Below are 21222 nucleotides of genomic sequence, written 5' to 3'. Positions count from 1 at the left end.
GTACACCAAATCCTGCATCTTCCTAAATGTGCGGCTAAACTAGGACCTCATTGGTCGCATTCTTCATTTGTATTTGAAGGCAGAAATGAACTTCTTGTGAAATTGGTCAGCGGAGCTAATGATGTTCCTTTACAAATATTGGAATGTTATGTACTTGCTCGAAAGTTACAGGCAGCTAAAGCTAGTTTAAATCTTTCACCAGGAGCAGTGAGTTTTTTTGGTGTACAGGAGAAGAGAGCTGGTCAGCAGACAGTTTTGTTAGGCACTGGAAAGCTGTGCCTGAACTTGGATGAAAGTGAAAAACAGGCTGTAGTCCACAACCGTGGCTGTGACTCAACAAGTGTCACTGAATATTAGCGAATGGTCATCAACCAACAAACATTCCACTCTCTCCAGTACACTTGAACTATAAAGACTAAAAACAGTGCATTTGTCAGCTTCTCAGGTGCGTTTTCTCTCATTTGTAGAATTCTTACTGGAGCGAATTCTTGTATAATTCTGAAATGCAAGAAACTATTTCCTGTTGAAATTCTCCATGCAAAGCACCTTTCAGTCTGCGTCAGAAGAGAGGAGCCACTAGTTTACTTAATACCCAGCGAAGTTATGCGCCTTTATGTGTTTACAGAAATAGACAGCAATATTTTTGAATGGACAATACGAAACCTTTATGAAAGAGACTAATTCCCATGCTCAAGACATGGCAACGATGAACAGTATGTCTTCAGCCATGGTACATGAATGTCTGGTAATAACAGGTTATAGCTTTAAAAAACAACAGTTGGTAACAGTGCACCACACTTTATGGCGTTCTGTAATAATCAGCTTTTTGATGTTTGAATATATTAACCAAGCCAGAGCCGTCAAAATTCTAGAGTGTTTATTTTTTCTTGCGATAGCTTCTTGTTTTCCTAATGAACCAGCTAGCCCAATTTGCCACTCTTCATTATTGTACTCTTGTTGATTAAGTGCTTGGGGAATTGCATGGTCTGCATGTTGGCAGTAGTGATGCAGCTGCTGATGAACAGCTGCAGTAGCCAAAAAATGACAATGTTTTACAGGACTTATGCACAGTTTCGGGTCGGTGTCCTTACATGTAGCGAAGGGCCTTAATTAACCACGTGACTGCCTTGAGTGGGTGATCACAGTGAACAAACACTGCTTCATTAGCAAGCAGATGGTGAAGAGGTAAAGTTTCTCAGTCTGTATGCAGAGGCATGGAAAGCAGCTGAATGTTAAGTGAGCAGTTATGCTACTTGATACAACAGCATCATTTTCACACCATGCATCCTTCTGCCTCACTTTATTTACTCCTTTGACTCAATGTAGCTGGTGCAAGTTTATCCGTTAACTGTGGCAGCATGACTCAGACACTATCTCTTTTCTGAATCAAACAAGCAAACTCTGAAATTTTATTTTAACAGTGTATTATGGTTTGAATCAAAGACTCCAAACACTATATATGAAGCCTGTTCTGATAGTCTTCTTTGCTTTCGCATGCTGAAGGCTACACAGGCTAAACTACTTTTACACATTTCAACGTGCGGTGGTTGAACTAGCACCCAGTGAAGAATTGTGTCTTCTGATTTTGCAATATGTGCACTGATGTTTAGCTGTTTTTGTTCATGATTATGTGGTTTTAAAAATGGTAAATCCATGTTCTTACTTGAATAAGTTATCAGATCTGTACTCACTTTTGCTTAAATAATATTGCTGCATTGTCATGTTCTGATATATTGCTGTAGATCTTGTACCAGTAGCACTGCTTGTCCTGTTTCCTTGCTTCCTGTCAGTGTGCCATGCCAGTTTGTTCTTTTTGCACAAGCTCACTTGTGTTCTGTGACATATCACAACACTTTTGGGGTGAATGCAAAAATGCATAGTCTAGAGAAAATAGCTTCATATGAAGTTGTAATATTATAAAAGCATATGCCAATTAGACCTGGTGTTCTATACAGCATCTGTGAGCACAAATGGGCATGGTGAAGTTGGTATTTCAGTCTGTGTTCTTCCTGTTATGTGTTTGTTTAAATGTGGCTAAAGTTGCTTGCTTATTCTTTAGACAGTGGAGTGTAAAATAAACCCTAGTCATGTTTGTAGTCATGTTGCTTGTGTCTTGCCCTTGTTCCTTTGTGGATGGATGCATTAGCGTTGTTTTAATTTTCAAATCAAGTATGCACAAACTAGCCCAGAAAGTAGCTTTAATGAAATCACGTTGGTAGTGTCTAATTTATGGCATTCAGAAACTCAGCCGGGCATGTTAGAGCTACAGTTAGTATCCACAGTTTTGAAAGTGCTTTGTTTTGCTTTTGTAAATAAACTTTATTACAACAGTAGGAAGATACCTATGAAGAAAGGAGTCAGACAAGTAGACACAATCTCTGCAGTGCTATTCACTGCGTGCTTGGAAGAAGTATTCAAGCTATTAAACTGGGAAGGTTTAGGAGTAGGGATCGACGGCGAACACCTCAGCAACATTCGGTTTGCCAATGACATTGTTCTATTCAGGAACACTGCGGACGAGTTACAACAAATGATTGAGGACCTTAACAAGGAGAGTGTAAGAGTGGGGCTGAAGATTAATATGCAGAAGACAAAGATAATGATAAATAACCGGGCACATTGAACAAGAGTTCAAGATCGCTAGTCAGCCTCTAGAGTCTGTGAAGGTGTATGTCTACCCAGGTCAACTAATCACAGGAAACCCTGACCATGAGAAGGAAATTCACAGAAGAATAAAAATGGGCTGGATCGCATACGGCCGGCATTGTGAGCTCCTGACTGGGAGCTTACCACTATCATTGAAAAGGAAAGTATACAATCAGTGCAGTTTATGGGTGCTGACATATGGCGCAGAGACTTGGAGACTGACAAAGAAGCTTGAGAACAAGTTAAGGGCCGTGCAAAGAGGGATGGAACGAAGAATGCCAAGTACAACTTTAAGAGACAGAAAGAGCAGTTTGGACAAGAGAGCAAGCGGGTGTAGATGATATTCTAATAGACATTAAGAGAAAAAAATGGCGCTGGGCAGGTCATGTAATGCGCAGATTAGATAACCGTTGGACCATTAGGGTGACAGAATGGGTACCAAGAGAAGGGAAGTGCAGTAGTGGATGCCAGAAGACTAGGTGGTGCGCCAAAATTAGGAAATTTGCGGGTGCTAGTTGGAATCGGTTGGCGCAGGACAGGGGTAACTAGAGATTGCAGGGAGAGGCTTTCGTCCTGCAGTGGACATAAATATAATGATGATGATGATGATGACAGTAATCCTGTTTTGGATATGCATTAAATGTTGCACATCCGTCTCGCAAAATTTGTAAATGTAATTTTGTATTAAAAGAGCTGGAGCACACCTGCTACAAAGATGGACTGATAGTTTTCTCATGCAACTTCCCCAATGTAGTTTCACAGGCTAAGTAACGCTGCTGTGCTTTGAAAACGTGTGCTTTAATTTATGTTGAAACATGTTTAGAATAATATATCTGCATACAAGCTGTAAAAAGTTTTGATAATTGCACAGTTTACACACTTCATTTTTATTTGATACTTCAATATCCCAACTGTGTTTGTTAATCTGTTCACGTGGCAGGCAATGCATTCAGGGTTGTATATTCAGTTCATTTTAAAAACGTCTCTTCAGGCATGTGGGCACCGGCATGTGTGCTATTTCTAACATGCTTTATCAGTGCCTCAATGAGATTTCTGTATGTCATATGATGATCTCTATCTGGGTTTAAAAGACTGATACGTACATCATGCTATTTGGTCTTGTAGGCAGCACAGTGAGATCTATCTGCTGCCTGCCAGTCTGGTAAAGAGTTCTATGGGTCAGGTAGGAATGTATATCACTCTTAGAAGGACCCGTACAACCTATACATATTCCTAAGAGACTATAGAAATTTCTATCAGCTTTTTTTGCTAGGGTACATATGTTAGGTTTTTAACTAGTGATGGCACCCTGGAGAGACATTAGTGTAGACATTGCCCCACTGGGCACGTGCAGCAGCTAAGCCCAGTGGGGGGGGGGACTGGGCGCCGGCTTGCGAGAGTAAGGATGACGTGGCATTGCGGCGGTGCCCTCTCCCCTCACGCAGCACCTGGCGCGCTAGAGCGACGGCAGATGTACCCTTTCACCCGCTCTGCTCCGTAGAGGCACGCTCGCAATGTGGTCACAACCAATGGGATTTGAGGTTCCATTTCGCTGAGACGACTGACGCTGCCTTTTTTACTGATTGGGCCATTTGTTTAGTCTGTTTGAACAGAAACGGACCTGCCAGAGTTCGGTTGTTTCACGACAAAAGACACAGACATCAACAGAAAGTTTAGTTTTCTACGTTAAGTCCATTGCGAGATCTAAAATGAGAAAAATCAAGGGCCTAAACACTCAGCATTGTGGCATGCCAGAAGTGACAAAATTAAGACAGATTTATGAATTGGAGTTGTTAACATACAAATTGTGTTTAGTCATGAAGAAAGCACTCAGTGAATTTTAGTAATTGCATGTGGATCAATATTAAGTTAGCTTATTCAGGAGAAGGAGGCAGTGGCACAAAGTAGCAGAATTTAAAATGCTAAAAGCATCCATTCAACGCAAGAACTAAGTTCATTGGAGGAGATCAAGTTAGTGAACATGACAATATAGTTGTGTTTTTCATGAGAGACAAGGTCTTATGGAAACCATGTTGACATTTGTTGTAGAAGTTTTGTGACACAATTCAAGATTATTATGGAGATTGAAATAAATGATGTCACAGGGAGGCTTGGCAATTGAGGCCAGCAATTGTTCCGCCCAAGTGTCTCTCATGATATTACTGCGGTAGATCACCACGTGCATTCTGTTCTAGAAGCTGAAAAGGTAATGCTAATTTGTGTAATGCATCTGTCGAATGCCGACAACAGTATGATGCTGATGCGGTGACAACGATGGCATGATCAACGATGGGATGACAATTCTAGAGTCATCACGATTGAGGCATAACGACTTTGGGATGATGAGTGCATGCATGGCAATGACTGCGTATTTACTACACAGCGTGAAGGCGGCAGCATCCGACGGCGTGATATTACAACTAATTTGAAATGACAATGCAATGATGACGACAGATTGAAGACTGTGAATGGTGAACAATGCTGCATCCACTTGGCAACTAAAGAAAAACATATGAGGACAGCTAAGCATGTCTTATCTGAGTTGTGATTGCGAAAGCATTAATGCCCAATTGAATGCGGCTGAGCAGTCCTTCGAGTTTTACGCTGCAAGTGATGCACCCTAGAGCTACATTGGGCCCAAGCTAGCAAGCAGCAGTAGCCTGCGGTGCCAACACCACATGCCACCGACGTGCTGCATGACCAGAGACCAGGAAACAGCAGTGGCCACCAAGGCCGGCAGGCACGCGCAGCAGTTAAGCCCAGTGGAGAGGGGAGATACGGACCGGGCGGCGGCTTGCGAGTGCAAGGATGACGTGGCGTCGCGGCGACGCCCTCTCCCCTCACGCAACACCTGGTGCACTATAGCGACAGCAGGTGTACCCTTTCACCAACTCTGTTTCGTCGAGGTGCGCTTGTGACGTGGTCGCAGCCAATGGGATTTTAGGTGCTGTTTCGCTGAGACGACAAACGCCGGCTTTTTTGCTCAATGGGCCATTTGACGCTTTCGCATAAATAATCGCTACAGAATAATGACGACGTGGTTATGTTGAGCTCGCGTTCACGCTTCGTTTACACGGACCACCCTACCTGTGTACTTTTGGTACTGGGGCCAATTCTGTACCATGCAATACACTCAGCCATGGAGCACCCGCAACGATCATGCGATAGGCAAAAAACGCTGTGCTTTAAACATGCACCCATAGAGTGCCCCAATATTGCAACCAGCCGATCCGTGCATAGTGAAGAGTCCGCATGGCTGCGTTTGCCACGTGGCCGTGCTATGCGAGTGTGTGGCTGATGTATCAATTGAGTAATCGAAAGACTGGTTCCGAATGCATTTACTAACCAATTTGAGTCCGCGGCACTTTAATGTGCGGCTTTGAATAACTGCATGTGGTACCACGGTTCCCGCAGTTGCCCAATGCATGTGGCGCGTACTTTAACAGCAGCGCTCGGCGTGTTTCGACTAAAGCAATTTCATTTCAATTCTGCTCGCCACTCTTGGCGGCTGTAGCTGCTTATAGTTATACAGTACTTTGGTTATAAAGTACAGTAAGTCTAGCTAATAAATTTTATTGGGATGTGAGGTTTTATTTTGTTAAATCGAGAACTTCGTCAAATTCAAACCACTTGATTAGATCACGCAACATGCCATAAAATTGATGCAAGAGCCAGAAATGTCGTTTTGCCTACATTCACACTTATTGTAGCACTTGAGCATGTACTCTGCCTTAACAGAAGAAACGATTAAACATTCTTAAAAGCTACATGTCAGTGATACTAAAATCACCAGAACTCAATTAGACCTACTATACCCACATTTTTTTTTAATTATGGCAAATCAGGCAAGATATTAGTTGATTCTAGGTTTTCAGTGCTCATGAATGTGACAGTGAAAGTATTGAATGTCATGTAGTGTAATGCAACGAAAACAAGGACACAAGAAAGAGCAAAACACAGGCATAATTAGGCGCTTGTGTCTGTGTTTCACTTCTTCTTGTGTTCTTGTTTTTGCTGCGCTACACTACATGCTGTTCCATGATGATCAACGAACAAGCCCACATTGCCGCCCCCGTGTAGAGAACAGGAAATTTCGTTATACACTTAAACTTTGATATAACAAAGTAGGTAAAATCGGCAATTCGCTTCGTTATATAGAAATTTCGTTGCATTGAAATTCGATCTGTTATGCAAATGAGTACAGTCGCCGATCAATTTTTATTGCACAGAAAGGGGCCATGTAATTTTCTGAACTATTGGGCAATAAAAAAAAGCGTTTGAATGAGAAAACAATTTATTTTGAGAAATATAGGAGTCAGTGGCGATGAATGATACGGTTTCATGCCACGTTGATATCTTCACATCAGCGGTACGAATTAAGTGACGCCATATGCTTTCGCGTGCACTACGCCCCCAAAGCGTCGCCCGGTCGCACTGCGACGACGCTATTATGAAAAGCGCCGGCAGCTGGGAGCGAAATAATGCTTCGTCTGCTTCTCGTTCCAACGGGTCATCAAAACTCGAGATTGCGCAACCTTCAATACTAAACGTACTGGAAAACAGCTTACATGATGCCACGCCGTCTTGGCATCCCCGCTCTTTCCACATGCAGCAGATTACCTCTAGAGCAGGGTGCGCGGCTGCATATGCGCTCAGCCGCGCTTACAGCCACGCGCAGTCATGGCCGAGACGCGCGTCAACTTACCCCCCCCCCCCCCCCCCACTCCGCCCCCTCGCGCGCGCTTGATCGCGTTACCGCCAGCTCGCTTTCCTTCCCCACTTTGCCATTGCTCGCGTGGGAAGGGCGCACTTATGAAGCCACCATCTTTCTTGTCTCACCCTCGCACACTTTCACTCGCACCTAAAGCACAAGTGCGCGGGGCGCGATAGGATCTGATCGCACTTGGACTTAATTTATACGGAACATGATGCGGCTCCAAGCTGTTCTTGTCGCGCTGCACGCCGTTTGAGAGGTGCGTTTGCAAGCAGCCGCTTGTAATTCAATCATTTGACTATCTGCGTCCGCGGAAGTTATCATTGATTGTCTTGGCACTCCTCTGCGGCAGAAGCAAAATTTCGTTATATTGAAATTGCACACAAACACACTTCTTTATATTGAGGCTCTAAAGGCATGGTGTTCTATGGAGAAGAGGTTATGAAAAGTTAAATACTTCGTTATATCGAGAATTTCGTTATATTGAGGCTTAACTGTATAGATATTTGAATTTATATACCTTGTTGTTCAGCTCCTTGGGTCATGGTTTCTATGACTATGACTCATATAACTCTGTATCTGTTGAGTAGAAAATCTCTCTCGCCCTGTTTCCCTACCGTTCTACTTTTGGAGGAGGCCCCCTCTTGGTGCTATCCTTGTTCCACTCTTGGCCCACATCATTTCATAATCGAGGCATGTAAGGCCACAGTTCCTTATGCGATGCAGCTCTGACATCATGCGTACCATACAGAATTGTACATGAGCCTTAGCCCATGCATAACCATTCTTCTGATCAAATGTTAATTTTTATACTGACGTCCTTCCCTCTTGAATGACAGTTATCTCTGCTGTATTGTTGCTGCTCTCTCATGTATGTATACCAATCAATTATATTAGTCAATTTCTTCTTGAACATTGAGTCCAATCTTTGCCAACTTAAGTGTGTGTTGAATGTTAATTTTTTAAGACCTGTCTTCACAATCTGCCTCCAGCTCATCCATTTTAACATCCTCAATTTAGTCACTTCTCCATCCTGACTTCTCATATTTCAGATTCAGATTTATTGGTTCCAAAAAAAAGAAGTAATTACATGACAAATATACAGACGAGGGTCCCAAAGTGAGAGAACTGTAATGGGACCCTCGGTTAATAATAACAAGATTGATGGTGATATCAATAGTCAGCAAGTTAGCGTATTGCAAGTTAGCGTAGTTAACAACATCTACAGATCAAATACATCACTAGACATGTCATTTACAATCAAGCACGAAAAAGCACGTTATAAAAGAAAGTCGGAAAAAAGCATGGGTGAAATACAAGAAATGACATGTGAGATAAAAGTCAAAGGTACACCGCCACATCACAGTTAACGCAGGAAATGATGCTTAAAATGATTTTTAAAAATTGCAAGAGAAGTACAGTATTTTATTGTTGATGGTAATTCATTCCAAAGAGAAATTGCAGCGAAGGAAGATGTTTTTTTGCCATAATTGGTATGAACCATGGGTAACAAGAAATTGTTGTTAGCCGCAAATCTGGTCATATTTTTATTCTGCAAAAGGTGAGTTGCAATGAACGGAAACGTAAGGTTATTATGAAGCAACTTGTGGAGTAAGACGAGTATGTTAAACTGGAACAAATTATTAATAGGCAAGATATGATACGCGCGAAGTAACAAAGAGGCATTCGATTGCATGGAGCTAGAAGTGATAATGTGTATTGACTGATTTTAGATATGTTGAATTGATGATAAGTGACAAGCGTATGTGTTGCCCCATGAAAGAATGCCGTAATTAATGTGACTATGAATGAATGCATAATACAACGCTAGCAGAGCCTCACGAGATAAAAAAGGGCGAGCTTTGATTAATGCACGTATACCAAACGCAGTCTTGTGCTTGAGATGTTGGAAGTGAGAGCGAAATGTAAGGTTAGGGTCAAGATGTATGCCAAGAAAAGTGACATCGGTGCTAATGGGAATTGAATCAATTCCAAGCTTTACTTCAGGAATAGAAGTTAAGGCCCTTTGAGCACTTTTTAATAACATAAATTTAGTTTTTAAAGGATTAAGAACTAAGTAATTGTTGCTACACCATTTTACATTGTTACTTAATGCAATATTTAACTTAGAAGTAAGAGTAGTAACAGATTTGTCAGATGAAGATATGGTTGTGTCATCTGCATATAAAATGCAATGAACGTAGTTGGTGGAGTTAAGAGAATCCGGAAGATCATTAATATATAAAAGGAAAAGCAAAGGGCCCAGAACTGATTCCTGTGGTACACTTTGGTTAATACATTTTGTTACTGAGAAAGTATTTGCTGCATGTACTGTGTATGGCCGGTCAAGTAAATAATTTTTTAAGAATGTTAGCGCAGGACCGGTTATACCATAAGAGTCAAGTTTATTAAACAGGACTTGATGGTTAACCGTGTCATAAGCTTTACTGAAGTCTAAAAATACAGAACCAACTAAGTTTCCCAAATCAATACATTTTTTTTATGTAGTCAGAGATAGGACAGCTAGATTCGTGGAACTTCCTGGGCGGAAACGAAATTCATTGTTCTTTAGCTATTTAAACTTTGTTAAGTAGTTATTAAGATGTTTAACAAATAATTTCTCAATGAGTTTACTAAGGCAGGAAAGAACTGCAATTGGTCGGTAATTATTAACTGTGTACGTGTTTGTCGCCTTATTTAAAAACAGGAATAATCTTGGCATTTTTTTAAAAATGAAGGGAATGCACCTTCTTTGAACATAAGGTTGATGATATTACAGAGTGTGTCGCAAACTAAATGCACAACCAGTTTTAAATGCCTGACACAAATATTGTCTAAGCCAGGCCCTGTATTTTTAAGGTTAGCAATCGTGGAGCACACTTCATTTGGTGTAGCTGGTAACAAGAAGAATGATTGTGTCGTACGGCTCAAACTATTATGCAACTGCGCATGTGTGTTGTTATTAGTGTAAACAGAAGAAAAGTAGTCCAAGAAAGCATTAGCAATTTCGTTGGGCTCAGAAAGAGAGAGGCCATTGTAATTTATTTTGGTTATAGAGGCATCAACAGACGATTTGTTAAGAAAAGAGTTCAATAACTGCCATTGCTTTTTGGGGTTATCCTTATTCTGATCAAATTTATTTTTGTAGTACTTTATTTTCGCATGTTTAAGTAAAACATTCAGTAATTTACAGTATCTACTATAGCGTCTAGCTAGTCTAGTATTAAAGGGCTGACATTTAGTTTTCTTGTACATGTTTTCCTTCTTTCTTAAACTTTCTAGAAGACCCTCCGTCATCCATGGGTTGCGCGGATATTTATACTTTTTCCCAAATTTATCGTGCGTGTGTCAGTCGAAACGGCCAATAAAAATAAAGTGCAGAATTTGTTTAGTGCTTCTTCGGGATCAGATGACTTTATTAAAATTGTTTAGGTTCCATACATTATTGCTGGTCATATATTGTCTTGTAAGTTTATTAGACAGTGAAAATCTTCAACTTGACTGGAACCTGTGTAACATAAATATCATAATGCATCTTTTCAGTTTTTCCAAACTATGTCAATTCTGCTGATTCTGTGGGCTGTCCAAATTTTCCATGTTGGTGTTTTCAGTTATCATTGAACCAAGGTATCCGTCTTCTCTATGGTTTACCCTCAAGGCTTCCCTTTCATCTACTCTGAGAAATTGGCATGCGGCTACCAGATGTGGGCAGCTTGCCTCACAACACATGCACGTGCTGAGCTACTTTTGCCAACCTTTGTGCTAGATGTCAATCAGCATGAGCGAAGCAGCGAGAATGGGGAATTATGAAGTTGAGGCAGAGGTTCGAGCATTAAGGGAAGTCATACTTATGAGGTGAGTACATGTGAAGAAAAGTATTCAGAAATGTTGGGAATTTGCAGTTTCCTGTTTATTGGTCTATTAAACTCTCCCTAGCTATTTCAGTTATTTCATCATGTGTTGCAATTTTTAGTTGCAATATGTTCTTCTTAAGTGCTGCCACACTTACTACTAGAAGTTTGAGAACTTATATTTCTTATTCACTTGGTTCATTCATACCTACAAGCAGCCGTCTTTTCACTTTACATCAGCTATTGAATGTAATGCCCAGATATGTTCTCAGTCTACTTCAGTAGGAGTCACTAACACAATGAATGATCATGAAGCATGTGGGTTCTTAGAAAGTGCCTTCATGTAATGCAGCTCTAAGTTGAGGTAGGGGATGCTTTGGAAAGCATGTTATGTGGCTTACATGAGAACTATTTTATGCCAGAAAGCACGCAAATATTTGTGTTTATTTCTGGTGTTCTTCTTCCTTAATTACTTTCTTGATTCAGCGCATATATATGAAGCAAGAGATCTTGGCTTGTTCTTTCTTTACATTAGCAAATTACATTAATCATATAATAGCACACTTTACATAATTGAGCACATTAAAAGTCACTTGGCGAGCAAAACATGTACTTGTCTTTTTGAGTATCCCAGCTTAATGTTTTAGTGTGTGCAGTTTGGACGTGATTCTTGAGAAGCACTACGTCTGCTTCAAGTATACGAGGTATAATTGCTTTTGCTTAAAAATAATCCTAATCTTCCTTGATAGCTGTCCTTTTTTTACTAGACAATATAAGCATGGTGCTTAATTCCAAGATAAATATGCCTGCTGTAACTGTATGCATCAGTGTTTGACTATTCGTTACCTACTATTCCTATTAGAAAAATGTATTTGCCAACCTCCAGTTATTTGCATTGAAGTAGTGAAGAGTTTGACGGCAGCCTGTCTGGTTTGGTCAAAAGAGGCACGGTAAGTAGTTTAAAATTAGGTGCTAACCATAAAAATGAAAAATAAGAACTGGTTCAACTGGAGCTTTGTTCGCAATCTTTGCGAACAAGGCTTTCAAGTGGGAGCCGAAGCATTTATCTTGTATGCCCGATCTTCATTTGCTTATTGTTATTATTATTTGAATTCATCTAGCCCTAAAGAGGTGGCAATTTATTTCCAATACTACTCTTTGCATTTTGTTTCCATTGCTGAGTTTTTTTTTAAGTAACTTTATGCACCACACAAGTACAACTCAAACATTTTCATTCTTTCAAGGAAGTCACAACTAGTGGAAGGTATTCTGCACTAACATAATTATTTTGAGATTTCCAGTAAATACGTAGTTCTCATAAAAAGTATCTAAATAATTTTGGCCTAAGCGGTTATACATAAACCATGTATGCTTCTTCAACTTCTGACATCACTTGGTCTTGGCAAACTTGTGAGCTGACAAGCTTGAGCATGCAGTCACTTCCCTCCATATTTGTTTCGATGAAGGCTTGCCCTTTGGTGCTACTCTGGATCCACCCCCGTTTCCTGTGATTACCACTATGGGCTTCAAGGCACACACTCTCAGGAAGACTTTTCATGCACAAACCTGGTTCTTTCACACTTTTACTAAGACAGACATTGAAAGCAAGGATGGCATAGCAGGCATGTTGGTTACAGAAGTACTCTATTAAATAGCTTTGTAAGTATTCATCTTGTGGACATGTCCATATCCTCTTCTGCTGAATTAGCTGGGTGGCATGTCTCCTTCTCATGCTTACCCCAGCCCAGCCAATCAGAACTTCAGCAGCGGATGAAATGGACATTTCCACTAGGTGGACACGGAATACATCCCCTGTGCTCTGTCCTATCTTTCCACCCTTCTCCATGTATTTTACTTAGTAAACTACTGGTTCAGCATGTTGGCCACCTTAATCAATCTTCCAGTAGCTCAGCACTTAAAAGGTATACAATACAGATAAGGCGCTGTAAACCCAAGCAGTTAGGCTGGCGATTGCTGCTGTAATGCACCATACAGGCAGACGCAATGGCTTCACTGTAGTTTTCTAAGTTAACTTTACTGAGCTTTGAATTTAGAGAAGGCAGAATATAAAAACAGACTAGCATCTTTGTTATGTGCTTCACGCCTCTGCTTTTTTGCGTTATTAAAATAAGTATGTTGAACCTAAATGAAGTAGAAGGAAAAGGAAATTGTCACACAAATTTCATTTCACTGTCTTTTTAAAGGTATAGCAATATTTTTTAATTGCAATACAAGTTGTTACTTGTTTCGATCTTAATGTTCATTCCTCATACTCCAATTGGACAACAACTGTTCCCTCATCCACAGCTATCAAGGCCTTATGGCAGCTTTGGAAGCTCTCTGAACTGAGTAAATGCTATGCATTGCATTATTTCTTAATACATTTTCATGGCTGCCTTTAACCTCTATAGTTCCTCATTAAAGCCAGCATCTCTCTTGTGACCACATTTAAAAGCTTGTGGTAATGTATGCCTAACAAGAAAGACGGGTACTTTGTAGTGCTAGTATGCTCTAAGTAAATTGTTCTATGCAAAAATTTCTGACATAATTGTCTGACAAATACTGCATCATGTTTGCTATTTTGCCTTCTGTTTCAATTTCACTGCATCTATACATTTTACGAGTGCATGAGTAGGGTTTAAGGCTGTTCTTTAAAATGCTCATGAGCACTTATCAAGATCAGTTCCCCATATAAGTGGTTTTGCTGATGAGAATACAGGAATACGAGCAAAATTGACATGGAACCAACATATAGATAACGTCTGTATGACTGCCTATCAAAAGTCATATTTTCTGAGAAAAAAAAACTGGAACGTGCATTGCGTAATGTAAAACTTATTGCCTACACCGCCTTCATTAGGACGATACTAGAATATTCAGCCGTTGTTTGGAGTCCCCATCAAGTGACGCTTAAGAGGAAGTTGGAAAGGATACAGAGTCTGGCGGCACGTTTCATTTGTTCGACATACCGAAGGAAGGAATCGGCCACGCTTATGTTACAGCGTTACAAATTCTATCTTCTTGAGGTACGTAGGAAAAAAATATAGGCTGAAGGTGCTTTTTCAAATAATGCAGGATCAACTTTAGATTCATAAGCTCAAATATCTACATGCTCTAGGCAAAAGATACCCGCGAACTAACCACGACTATGTCATAAAGCCGACCGTATCAATAGTGATACATATCGATACTCATTTTTTCCTGGATGCGATAGAAATGTGGAACCAATTGCCAAACGCTATTGTTAGCCTAAAAGATGTCACCGACTTTGAAAATGCTGCTGAGGCATATTTATGGGAGTTTTCGATTTAGTTTTGAAGTGCCAAGTGATATGTGCAACTTGATATTCATTGTACGTATTTTGATAAATGTCAGAAGTGTGCTGAACAGCATTCAAGTGAACATCTTATTCACTGTGAATTGACAAGTGTTAAGCAACTTTACGTACATTGACATTGTCCATATTTGATTTATGTAATTGGATTGTCCTCTCTGTTATGACCCTCTATGAGGGTTGACAGTATTAATAAATAAATAAATAGACAACGAGGGATGTGGGTAACAACACTTTATTTTCAGCACACATGTTTTTTTAATGAATGGCTGTTATACTGCTAAAATCTGCACATTTAATAAAAGTACACTGCTCTGCTTCATCACTCCATGCTAAGTGCAAGTATACTGTACCAGGAAGTCAAACCAAGACGTGGGATGTTCAGTCTGTGAAAACAAAAACGAGTTTGAAACATTAACGTGCAAAAACTAAAGCACACTCAAGAAAATAAACACAGCACAGGAACATATCCAATGAATCAGAATTACCTTTGAGAGCAAACATATAGTTTCTATGGCACAGTGAAGAAACCTTATTCCTCCGGCTTTTTTTGTGCGCGAGAAAATATGAAAGTGCATGCGTTCTCCCCATATTGTGTATCTGTCACCTTTTCACACACAACAAAGATGTTGTCTCAATGTACCCAACTGTCTTTGCATATCCATTTCTCTGCTCTCATACAATGATACCTACAGTTAAAGGCTATAGCAATGCATAGCTTGAATGAACCAACACAAGCTACATGCACTGTGCTGTTGAACATGGCATTGTAAGTTAAGATTCATGCATAGCACATTCATGTGCTATAAACATTTGATTGTTATTGTAGGCAAGATAAATAAAAAGAAGGTATGTAAATAAGGATGTTCCCTAATAAGCTGTGCAGAAGTGCTCTCCCGTTTGGACAGAAGCCGAGCACAGCTGCAGTGAACAAGAAGCCAACTTATACAGCATTTAAAATCTAGGTTCTAAATGTGCTACAGATTTTTCTGAATTCATGGTCGAAAATCTAGGTGTTAAAGGTGACAAACATTTAAACAGGTCTCTGTTCGGACTGGTAATGCAATGTGCCGCCTAGTTTGATAAAATATGCCATATCACTGGTCTCCCAAGCTAAGCCTGCTGTCTAGTTGCAAGTGCAAATCACTCAATTATGTCTAGGGCACGTTTCAGCAAAAGACAGCCAAGATTACTGTGCCACTGAGGTCTATTTCCTGACATCTGATTTCTTCTCAGAAAGCTACCTCTCTAAAAAAAAAACCTTCACTAGAAAATAACCCAAACCTTTCTTGAGAAAAACCATCACACTGGTCCTTGAACACTAATTACACAGTGGCTCCTTACGATGTAATGTTATGTACGTCAGCACCTTACAAAGTACAGGAAAATTTAATAATGGCAGCGTGACAGGTACACAAAAGAAGTAAAGAGATAAAACATCACACAGGCTGCCATTAGTGTTCATATCTCTAGTTCAATGTGGATATTTTTAGCAGTGAATACATGTTCTCATTAAACTGAGTCATAATACTACAAAAGCGAAGGGCAAGGGTCTTTACATTCTAAACTGACAAATGTGCTTTATTACGATTCACCGCAATACAGGAGGTGTTTTGCAGTGAACGGTCACGTAAGGTTTTGGCTAACTACGGTGGGCGTGTCCTGCAGCGAGGCGTCTTGTGTATTGCGGTAAAGCGTATTATTGTGACAAGAGCTAATCTGGCATGTATGGCTTTAGCCAAGAAAAGTTCTTAAGACACCATGCATCCTGCCGCAAAAATCTGCTTTGTTGAGAGTAGAACATTAGGTTCGTCGCCAACAGAAACCATACATTCCAGATTCACGTAAATCTTTCCCAATATTGGCATGCTTCACCGCAACACAGAACTATGTTGCGGTGATAACGGTGGTCGAACAGGCTGGTGCAAATGTTTCGACAGGGGAGCGTGCCTTCATCAGGGCAACTGCTTTCCTTGGCAGTTTTCATATACGTGAGTCCCCCCAATTCCCACCAGGGAGATTTAGCTGGACCTTTGCCAAGAGACGTACCGACAAGCGTTTGGTAGTGTCTGGTAGAGATACAGGAGTCTAAAAAGCGTTGCTAAATTCGGTTCCGTAAGGTTAGCTTCACCGCAATACAAATAGATTAAGCAGTTAGACATAAATGTTTTGCGGTGAATCATAGCAAGGGTACCTGGCCTTTGATGCAAAGCAGCTTCCCAAGAGGCACGCTAATCCAGTGGCTAGTTATGCAGTTCCCCGCATGCGAGTGAGTTCCCTGCGTTCGGCGGTTTCCCAGTGACATACAAAATGACATTGATTGACTGTGTTGTAAATGGGCGACGGCACTATATGCTGATCGATGCAAAAGCGTCGTTTCGCTTTCGAAAACTGCGCTCGGCTAAAGAAAACACCTTCACTCGCATATGACCAAAGCAGTTAGACAGGAGACTACGAAATTACGTAGCTATTATGGAAGAAATCAACAGTTCAGAAACAAATGGCTGTGTAAACATTAACTCAATTGCTTACGAGGGCGACAAACCAAAGGTTCAAAGCATCACAGCCACGTCCGAAATAGCGCTGAAGGCCAGCCAGTACACTTATTAGGCGCCTCGGCGCGCGTAATGTAACAGGAGACGGCAGGTGCACGCGTACATCATTAAGGAACACATATTATATATGTCGGTGAAAGCGGTCACTCTTCACTTCTGACATGCTTCACCGCGTAACACTAGTCTACTGCGGCGAAGCTGACTTCAGGACGCCGATTTATTCAACTTATCTAGCGAGGCAGGTCCGTTTAGCACGCTTGGCAACGTTTGACATTTTCTGCTTGAATTTCGTTTGTTCTTTTTATTTTTCTTATCATAGTGACCCTGTATCACGCAGTAGCAGAGCTGGTACCGTGTCTTAACTGCGTTAGGAAAGGTAAGCGTATATGCAGCAGGCACGGCGGCATTGGCTCTTGTTTGGAAACTTCAAGAGACGCTCTTCCGCGGAGCGATGCCATTCGTATTATTAAAAGAATGCAGGTGATGATTAAATGAGCCGCAGCAAAGCTGTAAAAAAGCAGCAGTAATGCTGTTCTAAGATCCTCTCGCTCGAGCGAGATGGTCTTAGACAAAAAGCACGACGTAACGCGATCTGACGGAACAGCTCCTCATGCCAGTGTTTTCTTACGTCCTCGTTCTTACGCGCACCCTCCCCTGAAAAAGACTACTGAATGGTTTTGTGCACGCACTGACGATCCTGACGGAGGCAATACCACTCACATATGAGCAGCTCCATATAAGATGCCACGGCCCATTCCACATGCCGGCTGCAATTTGACGCGGCCATGAGGCAAAATATGCGCACAAGGTACCTAATGGTAACGCATCAAACAGCTCACAGCCTCAATCCTTTATTACAGGCATATAGCGTGGAAAGATGAATTACTCACCCTCTAAGTGGGCACGGAATACGAACCGCTTCGCAGCGCAGCCGGCTCCGCAAGACAGACGCCATGGAAATGAGCGGATGTGACATCATGGGTTATAGCGAACGTGACGTCATGGGTGAACGTAGACATTTCGGGCACCTTTCGCATTACAGTGTAAAACTTGATGTGCTCCATCAACGCTGGCCCGCCGGCGTCGTGCAACGCCTAGCAACGCCTAGCAACGCTTTGATGCCGCACGCGTGACTGCAACGAACATGCCTGGCAAGACGTACCGTGCTCGCGCTTCTCCCTAGATGGGCGACAGCGCGCATGCGCAAGCAAACGTCACGTGGTTAAGCAGTGAGGTGAAGCGCTCGTTCAGGGCCAGGAGCGGCGTAAGGACGCATGAAGGTAGCTTTGGAGCTACCCTATGCTGAGGAAGCACCAAGGAAGCCTTCACCGTGGGCCCCTCAGTAAGAAAGCTTTCAGAGTGACATAAAGTAGCCTAACCGCAATGAAGGCTTTCTTACTAAAGTAAGGAAGATTTCATTGTCTGGCGCGCAATATGGGCCATCCTATAATTAGTGAAGAACTTAATTAGTGAATTATTTATTAGTCAACTTTGTTAGTCAATTTTGGGGCACGGAAACTTTCGAATAACGACGTCAGCAAACTTTGCCATGCACCTTGTGGTTGCGCCCAGTGGCGCAATTTCTAGCATGGGAGGTGCTGACATGACCACAGGTGAAGCAGACCTCCACCCTTCGCACTTTGCCGACCAATATTATGTAGTCAAGTCTGAAACTCATCCGCGCCAACATTGCTATTTTAGCCCTAAATGAGAAAGGCAGAAATTTTATAGTGCATCTGAAATTGCTGGGGCATCTTTTGGAAAGAGACGTAGTACATTCTGTCCTGAAACGCACAGGTTGCCTAGGCAATTAAACAGCGTTGTTTCATGCTGCATTTTTGTTTTAACAACAAGTGATTGCGATACGCCAATCATGGTTGCAGAGACAGACTCAGTTCTATTATCTCTGGTAAATTGCCTGTTCCTTTTTGTTCTCGCGCAAGGCCGATGAGGTTCGAATAGAGCCTTCACTTTTTATTTAAGACACTTTTAGTGGCGCACCAGTGTGGTTATAGCATATTATTTGTGAGGTTGAATAAGTCAACCGGTGCTCTTTAAAAGGCACTATTACACCAGGCGCATTACACCAGTTCCAGGAACAATCGTAACGCTGTCTTGACAAAGTATACCGAACGCTGCTGCCTGTTGACATCGACACGACGAGTGCCAAGTCATAAGAAAGTGACTGTATCCTAGAAATCAATCGCCCACTTATAATACTTCTGGTAGACTGAGCGTTCTTCTGGAAGGTAGCTGTTATAAGAATCCTCTTGAAGAACCTCTGCATGGTCTATGTTTGGCAAGCCAGCTTTCTTTGCAATTGCTCTTATCCTGAAATATTTGTGAATTCACCCACAACAAATGCGCGGTGGAGCAGACTTGCTTTGCCATGTTTTAGCTCTAAAGCGAAGCTTTTCCAAAAGATAACTATGTCAGTACATATATTCAGTTGAATTGTTCCAAGGTCTGGCTCGAGGTGCGGCTGTTCCTCCAGAAACCACCAGATAAATTGAGGGGGACAGCGTGCCTGCTCAGGACCATTGCAGTCGCTGGCTTGCGACCAGAACACACTTCATTAGGGGAAAGTTCCACAGCTCTATCAGACGGGCTGATGCTCTGCAATTTTTATTACATAACATATAATTGAACACAAGGACCTGATCCCAGAATTCTCAGTAGCTAACGCAAACAAAGTTGTTGAGAAAGCAACGTATGTTATAACGGTAATAAGATATGACCAGGAAGCATCAGTGGATTATTGCCAAACTGACATTATATCTTCCTTGTAGACAGGCTAGGCTATGTGCTGCGGGGGCACTGCCTTGACGATTGGCTTTCGTCGCAAACTACAATCAAATCCTCGGCTAGGCTATGTGCTGCGGGGGCACTGCCTTGACGATTGGCTTTCGTCGCAAACTACAATCAAATCCTCGGCTAGGCTATGTGCTGCGGGGGCACTGCCTTGACGATTGGCTTTCGTCGCAAACTACAATCAAATCCTCGCGAGGCCATAACGTACGCTATCAGCAAAGGTCTACTAATTACCTTTTAATTATCACGCTTCCATGGGCACCCACAATAAAGCTGTTTAGATGACGATACTCGTGCGTTCATATGAGCATCAGCTCAGAAGTCATGACCTTTGAGAATTGGCCAAGTTTACTCTGCCATGTAGGCGTCCACGCAATGCGTTAGGAAGGACCATGGAGAGGCTTTGCTTCAAAAGCTAATGCCATAGTATTTGATGACGAAGTTTACCGACTGCCTAACCTGAATTCATTGAAGCAAGTATTACTGTGCCGCACTAGTCAAGCACAGCTGGGAATGCAATGCGAAGTCAACTCACATGAAAGGCTTGTTCCAACTGGTGGTGCACCTTTAGAAGATTGCCGGCGCAATGAACCATTAACCACCCTCTTCATGGTGGGGTCTGTCTGAGCCGAGGGAGCCTGCACACACAAATTGAGCCAGAAGCAGCCACTACAGTCGTGGGGCTTACCATTGCACTAACCACAGAAACCTTGCAAATTGAGGTCAGAAGGTCAGGTTGCAAGATCTTCATGCTCTGATTGGGACGCGCAACTGTACTCGAGCATGCTTGCACCATTCCTATAAAAGTTAGTTATCTTACCTGATAATACATTTAGTTGCGTTTGGAGTTTCTTACAATGTAACCCGGAGGGAAAACTGGTGGTGTACCATTGGTGTATGTATTTAAATGCTTGCGTGTGGTGGCTTCGCATGGGCATCGTTCACGAAGAGTAAGGGTGTTTTGATCGAACGTCTTCCTGGCACCGTTTCGCCTGTAACAATACTTTATTTTCTGATAAAGCGTCATGCAAAGGACTGTATTGTTGTTATTGTTAAGCAAAAAGCTTTTTCATTTATTTATCTGTACTTCTTGCTTGGACATGCAATTGTGTGTAAAAAGGTACCAGTAGGCTGTTCAAAGTTGGAGGACCGAAGACAAGATCAGCCCTCTCTATGGGACATTCGCATATGTTTTCCTCTTTTGCTTATCCTTGGCAGGTGACTAATATTTATGGAAATATGTATTACTGGTTAATAAAACCTTATTGACAAGTGTTCACATTCAGGTAGCTGTATTTGTGCAGCCATGGT

The 21222-nt window shown here is 41.7% G+C and overlaps 1 protein-coding gene across 1 annotated transcript in view; it reads right to left on the bottom strand.

Annotated features, from left to right (window-relative positions):
- LOC140220001 (uncharacterized) overlaps positions 1-20546 on the bottom strand; it is a 95678-nt gene extending 75132 nt beyond the window's left edge. Inside the window, exon 1 of the mRNA XM_072290152.1 lies at positions 20447-20546. Within this exon, the coding sequence (XP_072146253.1) occupies positions 20447-20522 (76 nt within the window). The 5' untranslated portion in view covers positions 20523-20546. The remainder of the gene's footprint in view (positions 1-20446) is intronic.
- Positions 20547-21222: the final 676 nt, after the last annotated feature.

The sequence above is a fragment of the Dermacentor andersoni genome, chromosome 8 (genome assembly GCF_023375885.2).
Source record: "Dermacentor andersoni chromosome 8, qqDerAnde1_hic_scaffold, whole genome shotgun sequence".
NCBI lineage: Eukaryota > Metazoa > Arthropoda > Arachnida > Ixodida > Ixodidae > Dermacentor > Dermacentor andersoni.
The sequence above is the reverse complement of the archived record's forward strand: the minus strand, read 5'-3'. Positions and strand labels throughout refer to the sequence as shown.